This window comes from Chelon labrosus (genome assembly GCF_963514085.1).
Source record: "Chelon labrosus genome assembly, chromosome: 3".
Lineage (NCBI taxonomy): Eukaryota > Metazoa > Chordata > Actinopteri > Mugiliformes > Mugilidae > Chelon > Chelon labrosus.
The window spans coordinates 7664659-7687008 of record NC_140339.1 but is presented as its reverse complement, the minus strand read 5'-3'; the positions used below and the strand labels follow the sequence as shown (position 1 = coordinate 7687008).

The following is a 22350-nucleotide window of genomic DNA, read 5'->3' as shown; positions in this document are numbered from 1 at the left end:
GGCGACCAGATTTTATTGAGGCATTTTGTCATGGACACAAACTGTTATGATAAACACAACTTATTGCTTCCTTGTAGCTCTTCCAGGGTAACAAAAAAGTAAAGCGTACTCCCGAGCTAAGCAAACGACTACATTATCGTTTGCCGAGCTCATGAAAGTGCTGATTTAAGAGAGAGAGTAGCCGGAAGGGGCCAAAGTGGCAAAGACAGAAAAAAGGAGATTCACATCCAGAGGGCTAGATGTCATATGGCGAAGCTCAATATTAGTTAATAAATGGCTGGGACAGGGTACGGAGACTGAGGCGAGAGCTAAAACTCTAATAAATTACCTTTATCTCCTTAATGAGACAGCATTAATTTTGGTCTCAAGGTCTGGCAGAAAACAAGCCGATTCATCATCTGCCTTTAACGCTGTGGGAATTAGTGTAATTACCAGGGGTATGGAGAGCTGATTTTCACTTCACAGAAAGCCCATTGTGCACCCGAATCATTTATCAAAGCTGCGACTCGGACGTTGCACCCCAGGCCTGGTGGGAAAGGCGGTCCTGAACGACGCCATCCCCTGAACTCTTTGTGTGACACATTATGCCTAAAAGAAGAGCAGAGGAATGTGCGGTGCAAAAACACACACACTCAGACAAGTGGAATTAACACGAATCATCTTAGTTCATCAAGTAAATTAAGGAATCTGTATCGTGGTCTGTTGCCATATTTTCTGTGTAGTCAGACGGACAATCTTGCATCATCTCAGCTCCTGGACATGGAGAGATTTTATCAATAGGTAACTTGTAAGACCTGTAAGAATCAGTGACCTAGTGGGAGCTTCTAATGTACTGACTGGGTCAGCACACAAGGCACAAAAGAGCACACCTGGATTAGTTTAAGGACAGGTCGAGCTGTCTCAGAGCTGTGGTAATGATTGAAAAATATGCCTGTAATTGCTGATAAGCTCTTTAATGTTTCAGTAAACTCCTGTTTGCCGCTAGGTTTACTGACGCATAACTCGTCGATAAACCCTGGCTTTGTAGTCAAGGGCTGGCGGCCTCTTTGAACCAATTGTCCTCTCGTGGCGCAGAGGGTGTGCGCGCCGCTTTGTGAGAGCTCTGCGAAAGGTTCAAGAGGGCACGTGCATGTGAGGACATGTGCGACGGAGGTAAAGAGGAGAGGCAGTGAGAGAAGAGCAGACTCGGTGCTGAAAGACATTTCCATCTGCAGTCAGATAATTCATCGGACGTGCAACAACCAGACATTGCAGTTGCTGTTTCTGGCTCTGCACAGTAAATCAAGATAGCACCACCGTGCTGCACTGTTCCTGGCACTGAGCTCTATAGAGGGTTCTTCCCTAATTGATCAATATACTGTAAGATCACATTACTATGTCTGCTAGTTGTGAAGCAAAAGAAAACAAGACAGTCACAGCCTTGCTAGACTCTCTGCGAAGCTCTGCATGCCATCATAGACCACATTGTGGTGCTGATGACCACATTGGTTTAAGCCTTAAACCAATATGGTCATCAGCACCACAATGTGTTAATACCTTAAGCTGTAAGGTATTAACACAGGTAGGCAAGGGCAAGTTGCAGCAACTTTTCAAATGTTGTCCATGGGTGGCAGTTTAAAGGAAGCAACAGAAAGGCCTCCTTTTACCACACACAGTGGCAAAGCTGCACGCATAGGCAGCATTTGGTGGAAAACTTCCCCCAGAAAACCGCTCCACTTGGTTTCATATTTGTTGTGAAGACTTTTTTTGTCATTAGCTTGAGATTTTTTAATTTGCAGCCAGTTGCGGGTCTCTTCAGTGTGAGATAACCAGTTAGGTGAACTGTCCAGAAACTCCAGCCAATCTCTCGACCTTAAAGGGGAATTACCGTTTTTTTACAACCTGGACCATATTTCTGGCATAAAATACGATCGTTTACTCACCCATGTAACTGTGGTTTCATTTGGAGTTGTTCGGAAGATATTTAGATCCAGTGGAGTGCCGTGTATATCCATATAGTGAGAGTGACTGGGGCACCGAAACGCAGCCTCTAAATAACGCATTATCTGCCGCGAAACTCGTTCATTTCACCAATATTTTGTTATGATACGCTAGTGCTATTCCCCGTTGAGCCCGGAGTTACTTGTTATCATCATCCAGGGTCTGTAGATTGACCTACTTACTTCTGGATGATGTCATCTCTGAGCGCCGCGTGCACCTGCGACGGTCGGCTTGTTTACCTGTAATTTGCTACTGCTAGTTTTTTGCAACATGGCTGAATATTTTTCTGATTCTGAGGTTGTGGACGACGACTTTGTTTATGATGGACGTCCTTACCGTTTTGAGCCAGAGTATACGGATGAGGAGCTTGTTGAGAGGCAGAGAGAGGAACAGCTGGCCAAAGAACAACAAACTGCTGCACGTCCGTGAATAGATAACAGGTAACTCATCATAACAAAATATTGGTGAAATGAACGAGATAATGCGTTATTTAGAGGCTGCGTTTCAGTGCCCCAGTCACTTCCACTATATGGATATACGCGGCGCTCCGCTGGATCTAAATATCGTCCGAACGACTCCAAATTACACAAAAGTTATATGGGTGAGTAAACGATCGTATTTTATGCCAGAAATAAGGTCCAGGCTGTAAAAAACGGTAATTCCCCTTTAAATGGGCCCTGTGTCACCTGCATGTGCATTAAATATACAATGTTCATTAGATGGACTGATAATGTGTTTAGCAATGTGCAACACTTAGACAGCTTTTGCAATAGTTTATAGGCTGTGTCGTGCGGATATACAAATGGATTAGTTTTTCATTTAGTTTGCTTTGCGCTTCTGTTTTATACATGGTTTCATCATCCTTACAATAAATGTTTGCCCAGGTTCCTTAAATAACTAGAATAATGTCTGAACATCAGCTGTTATTTGTGTTTGTTTATCAGTTTTATTTAGTTTGGTTGGTTGTCTCATCTGGACCTATCGCCTTTATCCTGCATCCCTTGTGAATTTATAGCTTTTGAAGCATTTTTTGTGTTTTAATTATAGAAATGACCGCATATTTATGTAGTATGTGGCCTGAACGGAAACATTTGATCCTTTCAAGGAGAAAGACAGAAGAAAGGTTCAGGCACAGATTCAATTTAATTTGTGAGCCCCTGTGAAAAAGGCCCCGGTGACAGATTTACCTGTGGCCTGGCTATTTAAATTACCTTCAAATAATAAAAGCAAAGAAACGAGGGGTATGGAGAGGGGGGAACGGGGTGGAGAAAAACAGTCAGAAAACAACACTGATTTCCCCGGAGCAAATTACCTCTATATCAGCAGCGGAGACAGGCGGTAATCTGCCTGATAGAGGCTGAGAGACACCGAGCTGTACACGGTGAAGGAGAAAGAGAGAAAGAGAGAGAGAGAGAGAGAGAGAGAGAGAGAGGGAGGTGGGAGGACCTCCAAGGCCGCTCCAATTTCCTGGAGGTCAACTAAGGCGCACTCCGCACATGCACAGGCCAATTACAAATCACGTGTGGGGGTGTCTTCAAAAGATGTGGTGTTTATTCATATCAGCAGAATGGATTTCAATTTCCTGAGATAATATAGATGTTTTGGGGGCGGAGGCTGCAGTAACATTGTGATATCTACAGCCAAGACAAGGTTGCTTGTTATTGAAGGAGGAACTTAAAAACGGGTGAAGATGTCAAACATTCCGTTACGCAGCTGCCATGTTGGCGCAAAAAGGCCTCAAATGAGTGATCCAAGTTGTTGCGCGTGAATGGTAGAGCTCACGGGCGTCGTTATTTATTCATTTTATTTATGCTAAAAATGTCGATTTATTAACTGGCTAGTAGTTGATAATTAATAAAAGAGTCTTATTTCCCATCAGCTATTAAAACATTGTGTTGTAGCAAAATAAGCACGATTTAAATTAGGCTACTTTAAGCCTTTACTTAGATGGTTTTAGAGGAGTTAAAACATTTAAAAGCCAACATTTCGTTCAGGACTGCAAAAATAGTGCCAGTGACCGTCATTGTCTTCTTTGCAGTTTCGTCGTAAACATGCAGTTGTTTGCGTTGCATCGACTTGCGAATTTGTTCGATTAAAAGTCTCTGATGAGAGACGCTCTCCTTAACAAATTGATCCTGCGCAATTAAACTTGTGTCCTTTTGCTTCGTCTTTGTCGCGCTGAAACGAGAGGCGGATGCACCTCTGCTGCTGTTCCGGGCCTTAAAATGGCATTAGTTCACATTAAGCAGAAGGCCAATTAACTTATAGCCTCGTCTGCCCGGTCATTACGGTTTTATACGATTTGTGTGCAATTCTTGATCGTAAACTTTAATGGCATTGGTATGGCCTTAGTGTGGGAATGAAGCGATCCATTAGTATTAATGATTTAAATACTGGGCGCAACGTTTTTTGTTGTTTTTGTTAACGTCACCAAATCAGAAGTTCCCAATGACATTAGTGGGGAAAACAGCCAGTATCTGTTGCTAAGGATTGGAGGAAGTTTGCAGCGCTAATAATTAGTTTGTAGAATTCAAAGCAGTGAATAATTCTTATGTGTATGACAGGTAGCCGCAGTCTGAGGTGGCCATGAGCTGGCAGTAAGATAGATACTGAAAATACAATTGGCCAATCTTCTAATGTACCTCCGCGCTTTGATGCAGTTGAAGGTGTTTGCGGGCGGGACAGGGGTTGGACATTACCTCACTCTGAATGCTTTCTGGGGGGAGAAACGAGCGAGTAATTAGCTGATTAGAGGCCCGTCAGAGCAGCTCAGCCTCCAGCCAATCCCAGCTCACAGGGGCCTGCTGATGGAGAGAGACACACAACACCTCTGTAGTGTGTGAAGGACGTATTCGTGGAGTCACGCGCGTAGGTAAGGAAACGGATGGAGGGATGCACATGCGAAAGTCAGTCATTTAGAAACCGACACAAAGTAGGGCTATTAACAAGTTTATAATGCATTGATGCATGTTTAAGAAGAGCAGCTTAAGCAGGCTGATTTCTACAAAAAGATAAGGAGAACATATGAGATTGTGACTGAAGAGGTTCCGCTGTCTGCGCGCTGACGCACGGAACAGGTGCGCGTCCACGAAGCTTTTTTTTTCTTCGAGACTTTGCAGTCTCACTTCTGAGCGAAGTCGTCATGGAGAAATCGAAAAACTTCAGAATTGACGCTCTTCTCGCCGATGAGACCAACCGGGGCTCCCGGGACCTCTCCCCCGGGCTGAGCAACGACAGCCCCACTGGCAGCCCGATCTCCTGCCGCCGTGCGGACACCCCATCTCCGCGGGCCCCACAACTTCAGACCGGAATAATCCCCAAACCCAGTGTCCTAAACCTCCCACACCCAGGACTCACTTCTCTGCACCACGGAGCAATCCCGGGCATGTATCCCGCACCCATGTACCCACTGTCGGCGTTGGGTGGACACCACCCCGCGTTCGCATACACCGGTTTCACGCAGCTAACACACACCTACCCAGAGCACCTGAAGGCGGCTGCGATGGCTGGATCGCTTCCCCTGGAGCACTGGATCCGCGCCGGGATCATGATGCCTCGACTGCCAGATTATAACTGTGAGTATGATCAAAATCAAGGTTAGAAAAAAGGGAGTTTAAAATGTCCAAACTTGCACAAGCGCTAGAAAGAGAATGAGAGAATTGACAGGTGCAAAAAATGTAGTTTTTACGTTCTTCAAAGAGTCAAATCTGTGTCATTCGTTATCTGTGGAAACACAGGAAGTGAGAAGATTTAATCAGATGGTGTGATTTCTAAGAAACCGCTCCGCAGATGTGTTGAAATGTGTCAAATAAAACTGAGTTCATTTTTTACTGAACTCCACTTCTTTTCAACTATTATCATTATTCTTCTTATTATTATTATTATTAGCAACAACCTATTATAATAATTCTTAAAATATTCTTATTAATAATAATAGTGTGTTTTGAAAAGCCATAATGAATCATGATATTTTCGTTTTTCCGTTTTGATTTTTATGTTTCATGTTTTTTTTCTGATTATTCTAATCTACACCATTAATTTAGTTTTTACATTCATTATTTTTATGTCTTTTTTTTTTTTTTTCCTTTGGACACATTAACAAGAAGCGTTTGGATTTATTTCTTTTCCAGCCAGTAATAATTTACTATTGTATTTTTTACTATTTATTGTTTATTTGTTTGCTTTTCTTTTTAAACTAAATACATTTATTCAAGGTAATGTTGGAGATCTTATATGCTGCATTAGCAACAGCCATACATCTTCCGTACAGTCCAGTGGCCTCTGTTTTACTGTGTCATCTCTGTGTCATATTTTCATTTTGGCCCATTTATTTCTCTATAAACGCCAACCGGATGGGAATTGTCTTTGTGTGACGAAGAAACTATAAACAAACACCTAAAACGTTCTGTAGTTCATCAATAAAATCCCCAAAGCCTTCATTGAATTTTCATTAAGTTAATGGCATGCCTGTGTTTTTATGGCCTCTGCGCCCGCTTCTGCCGTGTCCCCCCCGTCAACAATAAACTGGGGGAAAGCTATTACAGTTAATGATGGCCACAGAGTGCTGGCATATGTGTGCCTGCTCCCACCCACAGCATCTTATTGAACTTCTTATGTCCTTGGTAAATAAGACTAGTGGCAGTGCCAGGCCAGATATGCAAGACCTGAGTCTGAAATTAATCTAGACGTTACAAATTAAGTTTTAGCTGAATTATCTGGACAAGAATATGAAGGCCAGTATTGAATAAGAAATAACTGTTCATCTAAATTTGGAGACACACATCTGCTAACTTTGTTATTCTTCTTCTTTCAGCAGGCCCTCAGTCTGGCCTGTTGGGGAAATGCAGGAGGCCCCGCACCGCCTTCACCAGCCAGCAGCTCCTGGAGCTGGAGAACCAATTCAAACTTAACAAATACCTGTCCAGACCCAAGCGCTTTGAGGTGGCCACTTCACTCATGCTGACCGAAACGCAGGTAAGACAGACCACAACGGACACAGCAGATTGTTTTTCATTATAATAAACACAGCCGGGCAAAGTTTACCGAACTAAAAAGACAATTTTCTCGACTGTCATCTCTGAAAGTGACAACGAACTGCAACCGCATGCAAGCCAAAAACAACATTCATTTAATATCAGTTCATTGTAGTGGAATAAATTAATTTATCTGACTACAGTGAGCAGGGAACATTTGTGGATGCCGCCCAGAAGTCACAGACTTTATGGCCATTTTTATGACATTCATTTAAAAAACAAAAGCCAACTCTCGTTTATGAGTGTCTGGGTCAAAACATGCAGCAACAACAGTAGCTTACAAACAAGGCAAAGGTGTAAAAATGAAACTGGAAGTGCAGATAAAACAAACCAAGAGATGTGTAAACCTATAAATCTTTTATTTTATTAAAATCAATCTGAATTGTGAAAACAAAAACACTTGCTCAACAGATTGTGACTGACAGCATGTTGCTTTCATTATTGTGGTGATGTTGGCCTTCCGTTTCAAATGTGTTTATGTGTTATTTTTCTCTCTCCATTTATGAATATGAGTCAGACAAAAAGTACTGTGGATGTTTTCATTTTTTCATTCTCATAGTGTGAATGAATTATCGTGGGTGTATTTTTGATCATAGGTAGTGGTATTTTCCCGAGTCTAACACACAAACCACAGATTTCTTATATTGTTTTACTGATTCATTCATTCAAATATTTTCGAGCTGTGTTGGAGGTTCTTCGCTTTTACTTGAAGGAGATTTGACTCAGCTAGAAAAATAACAAGGAAGAGAAATATGTCTTTTAGGTTGGAAAGTATTAAATAATTATTATTAAATAATAATAATAATCTAATGCTATTGTCTGCTGCTGAAAATGATTGGTGTAATAATAACTAAAATGTACATTTAAATCTGATTCGACAAACTTCTTCTTTCCTCTCCAGGTCAAGATCTGGTTCCAGAATCGGAGGATGAAGTGGAAGCGCAGCCGGAAGGCGAAGGAGCAGGCCACCGCCTCCACCCAGTCTGAGACGGAAAGAATACGCGGCGGAGGAAAAGCGACCTGCGACAAATCAGATGAGAACCGACGGGCTGCGATTCCGGACGACGGAGGAGTGCTCCTCAGCTTGGAGGAGGGAGAAGAGGAAGAAGAGGAGGAGGATGAGGAGGAGGAGGAAGAGGAGGAGGAGGAGGAAGCCCAGCATGGTTTTCCCGTTGCTATGGGTAACAGAGTTGGGATGCCACGATCCACGGACTTCTTGCAGCGGAGCAACAGTGTTGGCTTTCATCCCCACAGCCCTTTCTCTGATGATGAGCTGGACGGGGTGCAAGTAGGTGGAGGGGACAGGAAGATCGGGGCAGGACTGTGAAAAGACACCAAGAAAACGCTGGTTTCCTGAGCATTACAGAGACATTACCGCAGGAAAAAAAAAGTGTTTTCGACCATCAGAGGAGACCTGGTTTGCTCTGTGAATGTTTTTCCAATAAGGACATTCATTGGAATGAGACAGAAACTTTCAAGATCACGATACATATCCACTGTTTATCTGTAAATAAAACAAAAAAAAACGTGTCTGTACATTTTGTAGCATGCTGAAAAGAAAAAGGTGCTCATCTCCTCCTTCAATTTTTCGCTGGTGTCATGAGTAATCTGCCCATCACCTTCTGGTAACCTTGTGTTTGCTCTGTCCCTCGACAGCTTCAGCTCCACCCAGTCAACACACACACACACGTGTCCACAAATGAAGGATGTGGAGTGAAGTAAGACAAGTGAACTGTCATGTACACACCTCTGCATCATGAAAGTGAACTCACTGTGTTGTGACGGAAGAGCAAAAGACTAAAAGCTGAAGAACACCTGCTCCTTTGGATGCTTTCTGTTTCGATGCTTTGCAGAGCAGCCCATGTACTGCATTTACTTTTGTGCATTTTATGTGAATATAGACGTGTTCTGCTCCTGATGATGTTTATGAATTTGTTCTTGTTGCTTACATGTAAATGAATTAATTTATTTGAATGACTGCAAAGATGAATCATGCGTGTATTTATCCCAAACTTGTTTGTGGTGTAACTGTGAAATAAAAGAATGTGCACAAAAGAACTAAAAAAATAAATAAAAAAGAAGATTTCTTGATTAGTATGTCACATTAAGAAAAGAGATATTAAAAATAGCCTTTCTTCAAATGTCAATGCACTCTTGCTTCTTATTTCAATAACTGCACTCACACCTTTTATGATGGAGGATCTGACAATGAAGCTGATGGACGCTCACAATGCAGGGTGAGCCTGAAAAGATATTTAGCCCTTTCAGCTTACAATTTCCATGATATAATAATAATAAGAATTATTCCCTATTAATTGATCCCGCATGGGGAAATTATTTAACTGCATTTGACCATCTATTCATTCACACGTGTATGTGTAGTGGGGGGTTAGGTGCTTGCTCAAGGCACCACAGCCAGAAACACGGAAGGGATGTGAACTTTGCTGCTTCTCTAACCACTGTGCCACAGATATGGAAGGTAAAGGGCACAGTGAAAGAGTGTTGGTGCACCACTAGTGTGCAGCATCGATGCACCGACAGCGTGTACAAGGAAATAGTCATTAGAAACACCTTACCTGCAGCTTCATTGCAAAAGTTAAAGTCTGCAACTTTAGCAACATCAGGATAAGCCAAAGTCAGAGTTCTGGAAACATGCTATCAGCAAATAAATGCAGATTTAACTCTTGAGAGAAGCATTGGAAACTGAAAAGAAGCAGGTTTCTGCAGCAGGATAGTGGCCCAAAGCATGTCTCAAAATGGACCGCAAACACATGACAGCCTAAGAATATATCAGAACATCATCCTATGTAAGAACCTGGCTGCAGAAAGTATTTGCTGGATGTGATGTTCGTCAAATGTAGGCTTTATAGGCTTTTACGTTTGTGAAATCTAAAGTATAGAACCACTCTACAGCCATGTTGGTGCTTTGAGCTAGATTTTATTGAGCTCCGTCCTTTAGATGATGATATATTTAAACTTGGACCAAAGTATTGAACCACCTGACCGTCACTGACATCCCTGGAGACTAGTGAGTTATGATCATAAGTGGCATCTGTCAGTCTCACTCATAGAAATTAAGCTCCATTGTTCCATTAATAATCTCTATTAGCAGTCTGAGTAGAAAATCCTTTCTGTGTTTACACCTCCTTTAACTCGAGGCATGCGTCATTCTCAGTTCACCGTTTTAATTTATTACTGAGGCTCTCAGATATTAATTACTCGGGCCGGGTTTACTGATAGCCAAATAATTAAGTTAATGAATAGGAAGTAAAGCAATCAAAAGCCCGATGGCGAGTGGTCACACAGGCCCAATTTTAATTTCCAAGAGCAACGGCATGATGAGTGTGCGCAACTGCACCGGGACGTTTTATTGGGCCCCCATGTAAGGGCTGTGATTAAGGAGCACACGGAGGACGTACAGTGTGGTGTCATTTAGCCCCCTCTCAGACCAGGCACATATTTATATAGTGATTAAATGCATTCTGAACTGGCTGGACAGACTCTGGCTCTTGCTTGTGGGGAAAAAACAGAAATAGAAACTGAGCTGTGCAGTGATCAGAATGGCCTTTAAACACTGATGGCTCATTTAGCTATGCGCAAAAGCTCCTGCATGGATTTAACTGACGACAGACTCAGGGATATCTTCTTTTTTTTTTGCTTAATTAAATTAATATGGTGTTTCTTAAACACACACACACACACACACACATATATATATTTATATAAATCCTATTAAGGATGTTTGATAATGAATTTACCAGAGACTCCAGATACAAAGCATCATATGACAGATTAGCCTACAGATTCTCCAAAATAAATCAATATACCATTTTCTAGTGTCCACCTTCTTGATATGAAAGTATTATATGAAATATCTCTTGAACAGATTTAATAACTGATTGCGTTGTAATCTGTAGGTTTGGGGACAACACAATACTTTAGCGTACTTTTAATTTAACAGTAGTATAAGCATAATCATCACAGTATTTGAGGCTTTATGACTGTTCGTAAAGTTTGTTGTTTCTATATCAATGATTAATTTAAACATCCCTTTGTGTTTTATCTACATTTCATAACGGTTTATGAGTCTATTTTTGCAATATGATAAATCTAATACCTTACATGAGCAAAAATAGATGCATTTTTTTTGTTCATCAAGTCCAACATTACAGATTTGTACACAACAACAAATAGATTAATATGCTTTATTTTGTGCTTTGTTTGATGTTTGATTTACCTAAGTGCCACAATAGTCTAAGTGTTTAAATAAGGTCACACATTTCTATTAATTGTATTTTACACGTCACGATCTGTGACAGACGAGGATCTTTCTGTATGGAAATCTCCTCCAAATGTTGTTGTCCATGCTCTACAGACACACCTCAACAGTACTGTAGAGCACAATAATACAATTTCTTATCTGAATATAGTCAGTTGGGTTAACAATGATTAAACCGTTCTGACAGTGTTATGGCTCCATGTTTGTCCGTGCAGCATATGATGATGGAGTATGACAGCAGTGGCAAAATCACTATTAAGGTCACAGGATGTAAAGGGTCACATCGTGAAACGCCTCGGAGGGCTTTTATGTTCAGGTGGAAAAAGAAAAAAAGGAGCTACAGAGAGATGGAGATGTTCCGGAGCAGGTTTTAAAAACTGTCACTAATGAATCAGTCTGCAGCTTTAAACAATTAGCTCAGCTCACCAAATGAAAACCAGTTAAATGTCTACCTCAAAGGACTCCTAGGACATTTTTTGTTTTAACTTTTTAGACTTGATTTAATATGAGCGGATAGAATACACAACAAGCTTGCAGACCGAACCGCTATCAAACGGCCGCTTTTAATTTGGCTGATGAAAAATCATGCGAATCAATAGGAGCTCATTTAGCTGTGTGACTTGTCAGCTGCATGACAAACGCCATTTGGCCCGTTTTATGACAAAGGCCCCACTGACACAGTACAAAAATCACGGCTAATTGATAAGGCAGCAGGGCAATATATGGAGGTCATTGATTCCGTTTCTCTTCTAATTTAATCTGAATACACCGGTCATGTTGATTAAAAATTCCCCGCGTAAATTACGGTTACTGCTGATAATGCTGTCAGTTTTCTCGACGGCCGCCCAGACAAAAGTGCTGACGGCCCTTCTGCCTCTTTCTTCTTTTGAACCAATAATGCATAGTGAGCCTGTGTCTTTCTATAAAAATGTTTCACTGTCTATTGAATCACTCAAGTCACCCCTAAGATGTCAGACTGGCCCTCAAACACCAGAGTGGTTACCAGAAACCCCCATTTTCATAGTTAGACAAATAAATTGGCCTCTTTTTGCTTTGTTGGATTGTAAATCAGGAGCCCCCTTAAAATATTTACACCCTTTAGTTTAATCAATCAGCAAAATGTCAGGCTCATTACGTAAATATGAACAGATTGTGCGATCTTTTAACGTAATCACACGTATTGCTGCAGGTTTCCCAGGGCCCTGTCCTGTCACTTAACTAATGGACAAGTAAGGCACTGAGCGACGGGGCCCAATAAATTCACATCTGTCCGACTTAAAACGCTGTTCTAAAGCATGAAAAAGGCACCGTTTTGGCCAGTAAAGTTTATTAAAAAGGCTGCCTGGGGTGAATGTATTCATGAACGTCATTTATTGTTGCAGGAAATGCACGTTGCAGGTGCTTTAACGATTATGGTGAGAATAAAGGCCCTTGCTGGTGTCAAAGTAACCTTCAGTTCGTGCTGGTCAGCAAAATATTCTAACCTACTTCAAGGAAAAGAAAAGAAAACTTTAGTTTGGCTTTTATTTAATTCTTAAATCTTAGTTTTACTCAAAAATGCACAAAATACAGCAGGAGAACAAACAAGTCTTCTGATTTAAAGAAAAGCTTCATTCATGAGCTTTTTTGTAAGCAAGAAATGACAGCGCAAAGCAGCAACATATCTTCATATATCATTTTATAAATAAATAAATAAATGTGCACATCTTACTAAGCAGTTAAGATTAAAACTTTCAACAGACGTTGAGCAGCTCAAATGTTCAGACACAGCTCTGCACACAAACTGTACTCTGCCCATTTTGTCAGTGAAGTTCATACCGAGCTGTGGATTATAGAAAATATATGGATCTGAAATATACATAATATTTTGCAGTAACAAATTGCCCAAGAAGCCTTTGCGTAGAAGAAACATTTGCTCAGTTGACATGTTCACCAGAAAGAGCCGAGTCTGCCCCCTTGTGGCTAAATAAAAGAAGACACTCCTACAGGGCTCGACCATATGGTCAGTGGGCTTGAGTTTTTTTTTTTTTCTTTTTGCTGCACAGATGGACGCTAGAAAAAAGACAAACAAATGGACTTATTATTAAATGCATTTGTTTGTTTCTGCAACACAGCATAATGTGTGTTTTGATGGACATAAATACCGGTCACTTCTTTTGTACCATTTTCAGTCCAGCTGTACAGCCACTCAACTTTCTGTAACAGATAACTCCATGTTATTCATGTTAATGGACACTATTGCACCTTACTATGATTCCTATGTATATAAAATATATTCTTCCGTCTCTATTTCTTGTACATTTGTTCATATGCTAGTTATGTACATTTTTGCTTGTACTATTATTATTTTATTTGACTAGATTTTTACTTTTATTTTATTTAATCTTTCTTTGACTTATGGTTCTTAAGAGTGTTTTTTTTATGTGCAACTAAGCTGCTGTGACCAAGCAGTCTCCCTTGTGGATCAATAAAGTTTATCTAAGTCTACGTAGCTCTATGAAGGAGAATATTTGAGTTTATAATTAAAGAAGGTTATTATTTATTATTTTATTTATTATTTTTTTATTTTTATTTTTATTTTTATTTTTATTTTTTTAATTATTTTTTTTTTATTATTTTTTTTATTATTATTATTATTATTTTTTTATTACCTGGATGGCCGAGACAACAGACATTTTGGATGTTGTACATTTTGGAATACATCTTAAATGACCTGTTCAATATGTCATTTTTTACATAATCCCAGTTTTGGATATTTATTAATTAAAGTTTAAGTCAAAATATCTACAAGGAGTGGAGCCCTAGTATTTCAAAGATAATTGAAATATTTTTAAATGTGGTGTTATCATTTTACCGTGTTTTATCATAATTTGAATAGAAATTCATATTTCAAATATTCGTTTCCTTCATCATTTTATTTTTATTTTTATTTTTATTTTTATTTTTATTTTTATTTTTATTTAAATTTTTTATCAATACGTATTAAAATGCGTATGTTCTGCGCCGTGGAGCTCTCCTGGGTGCGTTTGGTGCGTCGAGGGCGGGCCAGCGTCAGAAAGGGCGGGTCTTTCTACTTTTGAAGCACATGATGAAGCAATGAAAGGCTTGTAGATTTGTCTCATCCTCCTCCTTCCTGCACAGCAGCGCTTGCTAATAGTGAAAAGTGAGAGAAGCGTGAGCAGAAAGCCAGCTGACATCCACGCCAACTGCGCACACTGACACCGTGACTGTGACTGTGACCATGGCCTCCTCAGAGCTCGGTAAGACTCACCTTTCTTGCATGCACTCATGAACTCCACGCCGTCACTGTAAAGTTTTGTTCTGGGGCATGCAGCGTGCTAGCTCCTTGGCTAACATTAGCCAACGTGGTCAACTTTAAAACTTTGTCTGAACCATAAATGAGGAGCTTGAATGTGTCCTCGATCTTTCTTTGCAGCACTTTTGAGCGTGTCAGACAAAACTGGACTGGTGGACTTTGCTAAAAAGCTTGTGGACGTCGGACTGTCTCTGGTCGCCTCAGGTGGCACAGCCAAAGCCCTGCGTGATGCTGGACTTGCAGTCAGGTGACTTCCCCTCACAGTAAAAGTGTGTTTATTCCTCCCACATTCATCACCTTTCTAACCTGCCGGAGTCTCTGCTCTGTCTCAGGGATGTGTCTGAGCTGACTGGACATCCAGAGATGCTGGGAGGCAGAGTGAAGACCCTGCACCCAGCTGTCCATGGAGGCATCCTGGCCAGGAAAACCCCAGGTGACACTGCGGACATGGAGAAGCTGGGCTACAGCCTGGTCAGGTGAGAGAGGATGAAGAAAATATCTAAATCTCCTCGTCATTAGTCTCTGCAACATGACAGATTTGTATTTGCAGCAGAGTCTCACTACAAAGCCCATTCATTCGAAGAGCATGCGTGACTCGTGGCCGTCAATCAGATCACAGACTCCCGTGCTCGTCGTGCAGGCTTGGAGGAATCACGTGCAGTTGATCTGGCAGAGCTAATTGGAAAACTGATGCTCCTGCAAACTCATCTTGTGACTCTCGTTTGTGCAGGGCAGGACTAGAAGAATGTGATTAAATCAGATTTCATTGTGCTGTTGTGGGTAAATCATACAACACCATACATTGATTTGACGACCTGAAGATTAGATATTGATTGCTTAAAACACAGCGTCTGATAGAAAAATCAATAGCTTTTGTGTTTCATTGACTAATTGGGAGGATTTTGTTTGTGTGATTGTGAGGAAGAGTTTGAATGAATCATCTGAGTAAAAGCCATGCAGCTGATTTATTACATTATGGACGCAGATGACTAAGAAAAGAAATAGTGGTGGTCATTGGGGTGGCACTGAAAGCAGAAGAACAGAAATAGTTTATGTAAAATCCTTATGCAAATTATTTTCTTGCAGAATGTTGTCCTTAGTAATGTACGGCATTAGGACAGAGGCCTTTATCTTTGATTACAGCACACATTCACTGTAGCATTGTTTCAATAAGCTTCTCCAATGTCACCAGATTTATTTCCATCCAGTGTTGCATTCATTTTTCACCAATATCTTGTATTGATGATGGGAGAGTCTGACCCCTGCATAAAGTGTTCTCCAGCACATCCCAAAGATTCTCAATGGGGTTAAGGTCTGGACTCTGTGGTGGCCAATCCATGTTGGAAAATGATGTCTCATGCTCCCCGAACCACTCTTTCACAATTTGAGCCCAATGAATCCTGGCATTGTCATCTTGGAATATGCTCGTGCCATCAGAGAAGAAAAAATCCATTGATGGAATAACCTGGTCATTCAGTATATTCAGGTAGTCAGCTGACCTCATTCTTTGGGCACATAATGTTGCTGAACCTAGACCTGAGCAACTGCAGCAACCCCAGATCATAGCACTGCCCCCACAGGCTTGTACAGTAGACACTAGGCATGATGGGTGCATCACTTCATCTGCCTCTCTTCTTACCCTGATGCACCCATCACTCTGGAACAGGGTAAATCTGGACTCATCAGTCCACATGACCTTCTTCCATTGCTCCAGAGTCCAATCTTTATGCTCTCTAGCAAATTGAAGTCTTTTTTTCCAGTTATCCTCACTGATTAGTGATTTTCTTAAGGCTACACAGCTGTTCAGTCCCAATCTCTTGAGTTCCCTTCACATTGTACGTGTAGAAATGCTCTTACGTTCACTATTAAACATAGTCCTGAGTTCTACTGTTGTTTTTCTTTGATTTGATTTCACCAAACGTTTAAGTGATCACCGATCACCATCAATCAGGATTTTTTTTCCGACCACATTTCTTCCTCAAAGACGATGGTTCTCCACTATCCTTCCAGTTTTTAATAATGCGTTGGACAGTTCTTAACCAAGTTTTAGTAGTTTCTTCAATCTCCTTAGATGTTTTCTCTGCTTGATGCATGCTAATGATTTGACCCTTCTCAAACAGACTAACATCTTTTCCACGACCACGGGATGTGTCTTTAGACATGGTTGTTTAAGAAATGAGAAGCTGCTCATTGCATCAGTTGGGGTTAAATAACTTGTGTCCAGCTGAAAGATAATCACCCATGCAGTAATTATCCAATAGGAGGCTCGTATCTCTTTGCTTAGTTAAATCCAGGTGGCAATTTTTTTTGTATATATGAATGCACTATGTTGTTTGTATTTTTTGCTCAGTAAAAACTTTGCTTCTTTGTTGGTTCTTTTCTAGAGTGGTGGTGTGCAACCTCTATCCGTTTGTGAAGACCGTCTCTAACCCGAATGTTACAGTGGAGGACGCTGTAGAGCAGATCGACATCGGTAAACTCAGCTCATGATGTATAGTAGCTTTAGAATATATATATAAACACAATTTAACTTGTTCCCCATCCTACTAGTATGACGATCTCTGTGAATATTAAAACGTGTTTGTTTTTTGTTGTTGTTGTTTTTCTTTCTTCTAGGCGGTGTTACTCTGCTGAGAGCAGCAGCTAAGAACCATGCCCGTGTCACCATTGTGTGCGATCCCGCTGACTATTCCCTTGTTGCCAAGGAGATGGAGGCTTCAGGGGACAAAGACACGGCCCTGGAGACACGTAGGACTCTGGCTCTTAAAGTAAGTTTGCTTCCTCGCCATTTGAAGAACATGTGACTTGAATTTGCATAGTTAGGTTACCTAATATACAAAAAAGGGCTTTGGGGTGTGTTTTTCATTAGAAGTCAGGCTTTTTTTTTTCTTTTCTTTTTTTTAAATGTTGCTGTATCTTAAAAAGTAGACTTTGTTTTGATTTGGTATTGGTATTGAATTAAGCACAAGAAAACGCTACAAGAGACTGACAATAGTTGATTAATTGAAGTATTATTCTGCAACAACTGTAATAATGTTTGTTTAATGTGTTTTGCTAATTGTCTCAGTCTTCTAGAGATGTGAACTGAATATTTTTGTGGCCTTATAAAACAAGCTATTTTTGTTCCAACATTTATTCAAAACGATGCCAAAAAAAGGACCTCTCAGAAACCCACTGATACCCTGTTTATCTATGACCACACTGATAAGTTTGACCAGAAACTGGATTGTAGCAGATTTGTTCTCCTCTGTGTCATAATCCATTAAAAAAAAAGATGAAGTAAATCACATCTGCCTCAAATATTCATCTGCCTCACCCTTCATGTTCAGACTTGTCCCACTCTGATCTCAGTTGTGAGAAGAGACTTGGAGCAGTTTGTAATAATTCTTGGGTGTGAGTAGGCGTTAAAAATGACGGTTGCAATATAGTAACCGTGTGCTGTTAGATTATTAGTAAACATACCAGGGCCAGTAGGTTTATTAGGTAAAAGTATTTTACGAAGGCGTGAGGAGGGTCACCAAGAACATTTTTCTCCTGCGTTCACTCGTCCTGGTTTAGTTGTTAGCTCAGAGGTGAGGGTCAGACAGAGACAAAGTCCAGCGTAGACTTTTTATCAGAAGTGTTGAAATATATGTCTAGGTTACGGAGTTCAACATTTGGGGGCTGGTGAGCTCTCACCTCAATGTGGGACTGAACTGATCACGTGCACCGATCAGGCACAACATTATGACTACCTTCCTAATATTGTGTAGGTCTCCCAGAACAGTTGTGACTCATCAGAGAATGGACATGGGCCTTCTGAGGGTGTCCCGTAGTTTCTGGTAACAGAATATTGTTAGTGGGGGCCTTTGAGGGGAGGGGCCTCTGTGGCTCTTCCCACAGTTACTTGATCAGTTTGGGATCTAGTGAATTTGGAGGCCAGGTCAACACCTTGGCTGATCGGTGTATATTCATATATCTTTGTATTTTTTTATATTTACTTTCTATACTCTTCTACATCTGTGGTTCCCCTGTCTATGTAATGATGCTACTAGATCCTGAATTTCCCACGATATAACTTCGTAATATATAAGCTTTAGCAACGTATCGCACTGAAGTGAATTCCTGCATGAACTCTCATCTGTGTGTTCAATTCGTTTCATCCTCAGGCCTTCACACACACGGCCCAGTATGACGAGGCTATATCGGACTACTTCCGTGGACAGTACAGCCGCGGCGTGTCTCAGCTGCCTCTGCGTTACGGCATGAACCCACACCAAGCATCGGCCCAGATATATACGCTGCGCCCAGTCCTGCCACTCAAAGGTACACTCTCATCACAGAGTGACCGTTTTCAATTCACTGTAACGGTTTGATATTTTGGGAAATACGGATTACAGAAAAAAGTAGGGGACCAACTAGCCTGGTTCTTTCCTCCGGTTCTTTCCAGTACCTCTAAATGTCTAACATATTAAGGATGGTAAAGAGGTTTTTCCTTCCTTCTGTTCTGGTCGCTGCCTCCTCTCTTAGTGGTCAACGGTTCTCCCGGGTTCATCAACCTGTGCGATGCTCTGAATGCTTGGCAGCTGGTCAGAGAGCTCAAGCGCGCCCTCGGCATGGCTGCTGCCACTTCTTTCAAACACGTCAGCCCTGCTGGTAAGACGCATTCAGGCAAACTCTTAATAAACGTCAATGTCTTGAATCTTGACAATGATTTTTTTCTTTTTTTTTTTCTTTACACCTTTTAAATCTGAAGGAGCTGCAGTAGGAGTTCCTCTGACTGAGGAGGAAGCCAAGGTGTGCATGGTGCATGACATGCTGAAGGATCTCAGCCCGCTGGCCACAGCCTACGCAAGAGCCAGAGGTCAAATACACTGAATAATGCAGTAGATAACTTGAAGTATGCACCGTTTACGTGGAACGGGATTAATTCTTTCTAAATCTTCAGGTTCGGACAGAATGTCCTCTTTTGGAGATTTCATTGCTGTGTCAGACGTGTGCGATGTTCCCACTGCCAAGATCATATCGAGAGAGGTAAGGAGTAAATACAGATGACAGGGAATGAGTTTCTTATGCAACACTGTTTTGCCTCACTGTGATTCAACCTGATTGTTCTCAGGTATCAGATGGTATCATTGCTCCTGGTTATGACGAAGAGGCGCTCAAAATCCTTTCCAAGAAGAAGAACGGCAACTACTGCGTGCTCCAGGTGAGAACGCTCACGGCCACTATAAATAAATAAATAATAATATAATAAATAACCCAATCTGTTTGTACGTATTTGTTTAGCTTTTGGAAAATCAGCATGCTGGATTAGTTCTTGTGTGTCACGTCTAATTGGATTTTACGGACAACTAACTTCAAATCCTGGTTATTCTCAGACAAATTCTGCAATTACAGGGTGCTTTTTTTTCCTTAGCATTTTATTTTGTGGTGGACACAGAGTTAATATTCCCAGAAACTGGTTTGGTCAGAATCTCCCTCCATGCTTTCCCTTTAAACTTTTAGAACATAGCCTAACTTTAATGTGAAGCTGCCTAACAGTACAAAACCAAAAATCAAAGGAGGAGTAACTCAAAAAAAGAAGAGATTTTCATATTCAATTTACCATTTGATTTGACTTTTTGTGTCTTTGTCCCAGATGGATCCAGACTATGAACCTGATGACGCTGAGGTCAGAGTGTTGTTTGGTCTCTACCTCAAACAAAAGAGGAACGGAGCTCTTATTGACAAGGAATTCTTCAACAACGTTGTTTCCAAGGCCTCGGTGAGTCGCTACTCATTACGTTCCATTTATATGTCTTGGTTAGTGACATAAACTAATCTACGCGACACTCTTTCTCTTGATTGTGTTTAAAAGCTCTCTGAGGAGGCTGTGCGTGACCTCACTGTGGCCACCATCGCCGTCAAGTACACCCAGTCCAACTCTGTCTGCTACGCCAAAGATGGACAGGTGAGAGGGAGGCGGGTTAAAGGTGGTGGAGGGAATCTGGATGAGGCGTGAGTTTTCTATAGTGTTTTACCTCCTCTGTAATGTGTAGGTGATCGGTATCGGTGCGGGTCAGCAGTCTCGTATCCACTGCACACGGCTGGCTGGAGATAAAGCTGATAACTGGTGGCTCAGACACCACCCTAGCGTGCTGAACATGAAGTTCCGCAGCGGTGTGAAGCGAGCGGAGATGGCCAACGCTATCGACCAGTACGTCAGTGATACCATTGGAGAGGTGAGGGGGTGACGTGTACTTACATGTGCTTTGAAGTTGCAGTTTTGTAGTGTAAAGTAATACCCATCAGTGTCTGATCATCCATTGCTACATGTCACTGCACTTCATCGCTTGATTTATGTATCTGAGCTCAGACGTGGCCACAGTAACATGTACAGTCCAGCACTGTCTGCTCTGTGATGTTTGATGATCGGTGTCATAAAGTATGGCAAGTTTGAGAGATGGTAAGTGAATAAGAAGCCCTGCATTGTGTATATTTTTTTCCTTGCGTTGGCAGGGTCCAGACTTGGCAGTGTGGAAGTCGATGTATGAAGAAGTACCTGAGCCTCTATCGGAGACTGAAAAGAAGAACTGGATAAGCTCCCTGAAGGCAGTGGCTGTCAGCTCGGATGCCTTCTTCCCCTTCAGAGACAACATAGATCGTGCCAAACGGGTAAATATCACACAAAGTACTGTTTAAATCAAGGAATTGCATTGGAATCGTAGACTGTATATAAATATGGACAATGCGTCCCCTCTTCTTTGCATTGGCCAAACTCTACCACCACCAGTTACATAGAAATGTTAGATTATTCACTGTGCTTATTTATTTATTTTCACGGAGCGGTGGCACGGCAACTTGAAGTCGTCATGATGTCGCATCCTGTTTCTGTAGCGAAAAATAACTAAAACGAAACTTATTAGAAAAATGGACACTCGAGTGTGTATCTATTATATTAACTACCTAAAATTCGGCCAAAGTCCCAACCATTAACGTGGAGGGGGTGGAGCTTATGACTTATACTGCAGCCAGACACCAGGGGGAGCTCTACTTACATTGGCTTCACTTTTGAGGAGCCGTTCCATGTCCATCTTTATACAGTCTGATTGCAATGACCAGAACACTTGCAGCAATCTTTCACAAGACTGTGGACTGCTGTCTAACTGTCTTTGCTCACGTTTCTTCCTTCTTCGTGTCCTGTCTGCAGAGTGGAGTCGAGTACATCGCAGCTCCAGCGGGCTCTGCTGCTGACGAGGTCGTGATTAACGCCTGTAACGAGCAGGGCATCGCTCTGGTGCACACCAACCTGCGACTCTTCCACCACTGAGCAACACGCTTCCTCTGGAGGCGTTGAAACGTAGCCCAATACTCAAACATTCCTGTTCGTAGAAAGCGCACAAACGCACCGTAACGCATTAAATGCATTTCTGACTTGTGATCTTAACTGTAGAAAGAGCAGTAACTACTAATGTTCACTGAGTTTAGTCATGTGTCAGTGTTAAATAAACAGTTGGTGACAGTTCATGAGTTTTGTTAGTTTTGTGTCTTTGTGCAGACTGTCCTCTGATTTAGTGATTTAGTGAAATGACTCAAATAGTGTTCTGGGAATTTTTGCACCACCAAGAATTGCCATTTTTTAGAATTTAGGGAAATGGCTCTAATGTTTTCAGAAGGGTTGCCATTGAATGCTCTGAAGCCTGACAGGATGAATGCACCTTAAGGATCCATGACATAACCATCATCCGTTAAAATTTATTATTGTCTAATGTGGTTTATGA

The 22350-nt window shown here is 41.4% G+C and overlaps 2 protein-coding genes across 2 annotated transcripts; both read left to right on the top strand.

Moving 5' to 3' along the window:
* Nucleotides 1-5122: 5122 nt before the first annotated feature.
* On the top strand, nt 5123-8440 carry mnx2b (motor neuron and pancreas homeobox 2b; the record flags this gene model as incomplete). The annotated part of the gene is made up of 3 exons (XM_084541829.1): nt 5123-5555; nt 6794-6954; nt 7915-8440. The coding sequence occupies 3 exons, from the start codon at nt 5123-5125 to the stop codon at nt 8338-8340; spliced, it is 1020 nt and encodes a 339-aa protein (XP_084397955.1). The 3' UTR covers nt 8341-8440.
* A 5968-nt stretch (nt 8441-14408) lies between these two features.
* On the top strand, nt 14409-22094 carry atic (5-aminoimidazole-4-carboxamide ribonucleotide formyltransferase/IMP cyclohydrolase). Its single transcript, XM_084541050.1, has 15 exons — nt 14409-14552; nt 14729-14855; nt 14941-15084; nt 16993-17081; nt 17225-17376; nt 18757-18913; nt 19118-19243; nt 19344-19451; nt 19536-19621; nt 19707-19796; nt 20229-20354; nt 20448-20540; nt 20629-20811; nt 21089-21244; nt 21780-22094. Exons 1-15 carry the CDS (start codon nt 14534-14536, stop codon nt 21897-21899), a joined length of 1776 nt encoding a protein of 591 aa, XP_084397176.1. The 5' UTR covers nt 14409-14533; the 3' UTR covers nt 21900-22094.
* The last annotated feature ends 256 nt before the right edge of the window (nt 22095-22350 follow it).

Bases quoted from the DNA above. Each gene is read 5' to 3' on its own strand.
- atic (XM_084541050.1), top strand. The intron at 17,082-17,224 runs GTAAACTCAGCT...TCTTTCTTCTAG, and splicing joins TGTAGAGCAGATCGACATCG to GCGGTGTTACTCTGCTGAGA. The intron at 21,245-21,779 runs GTAAATATCACA...TCCTGTCTGCAG, and splicing joins ACATAGATCGTGCCAAACGG to AGTGGAGTCGAGTACATCGC.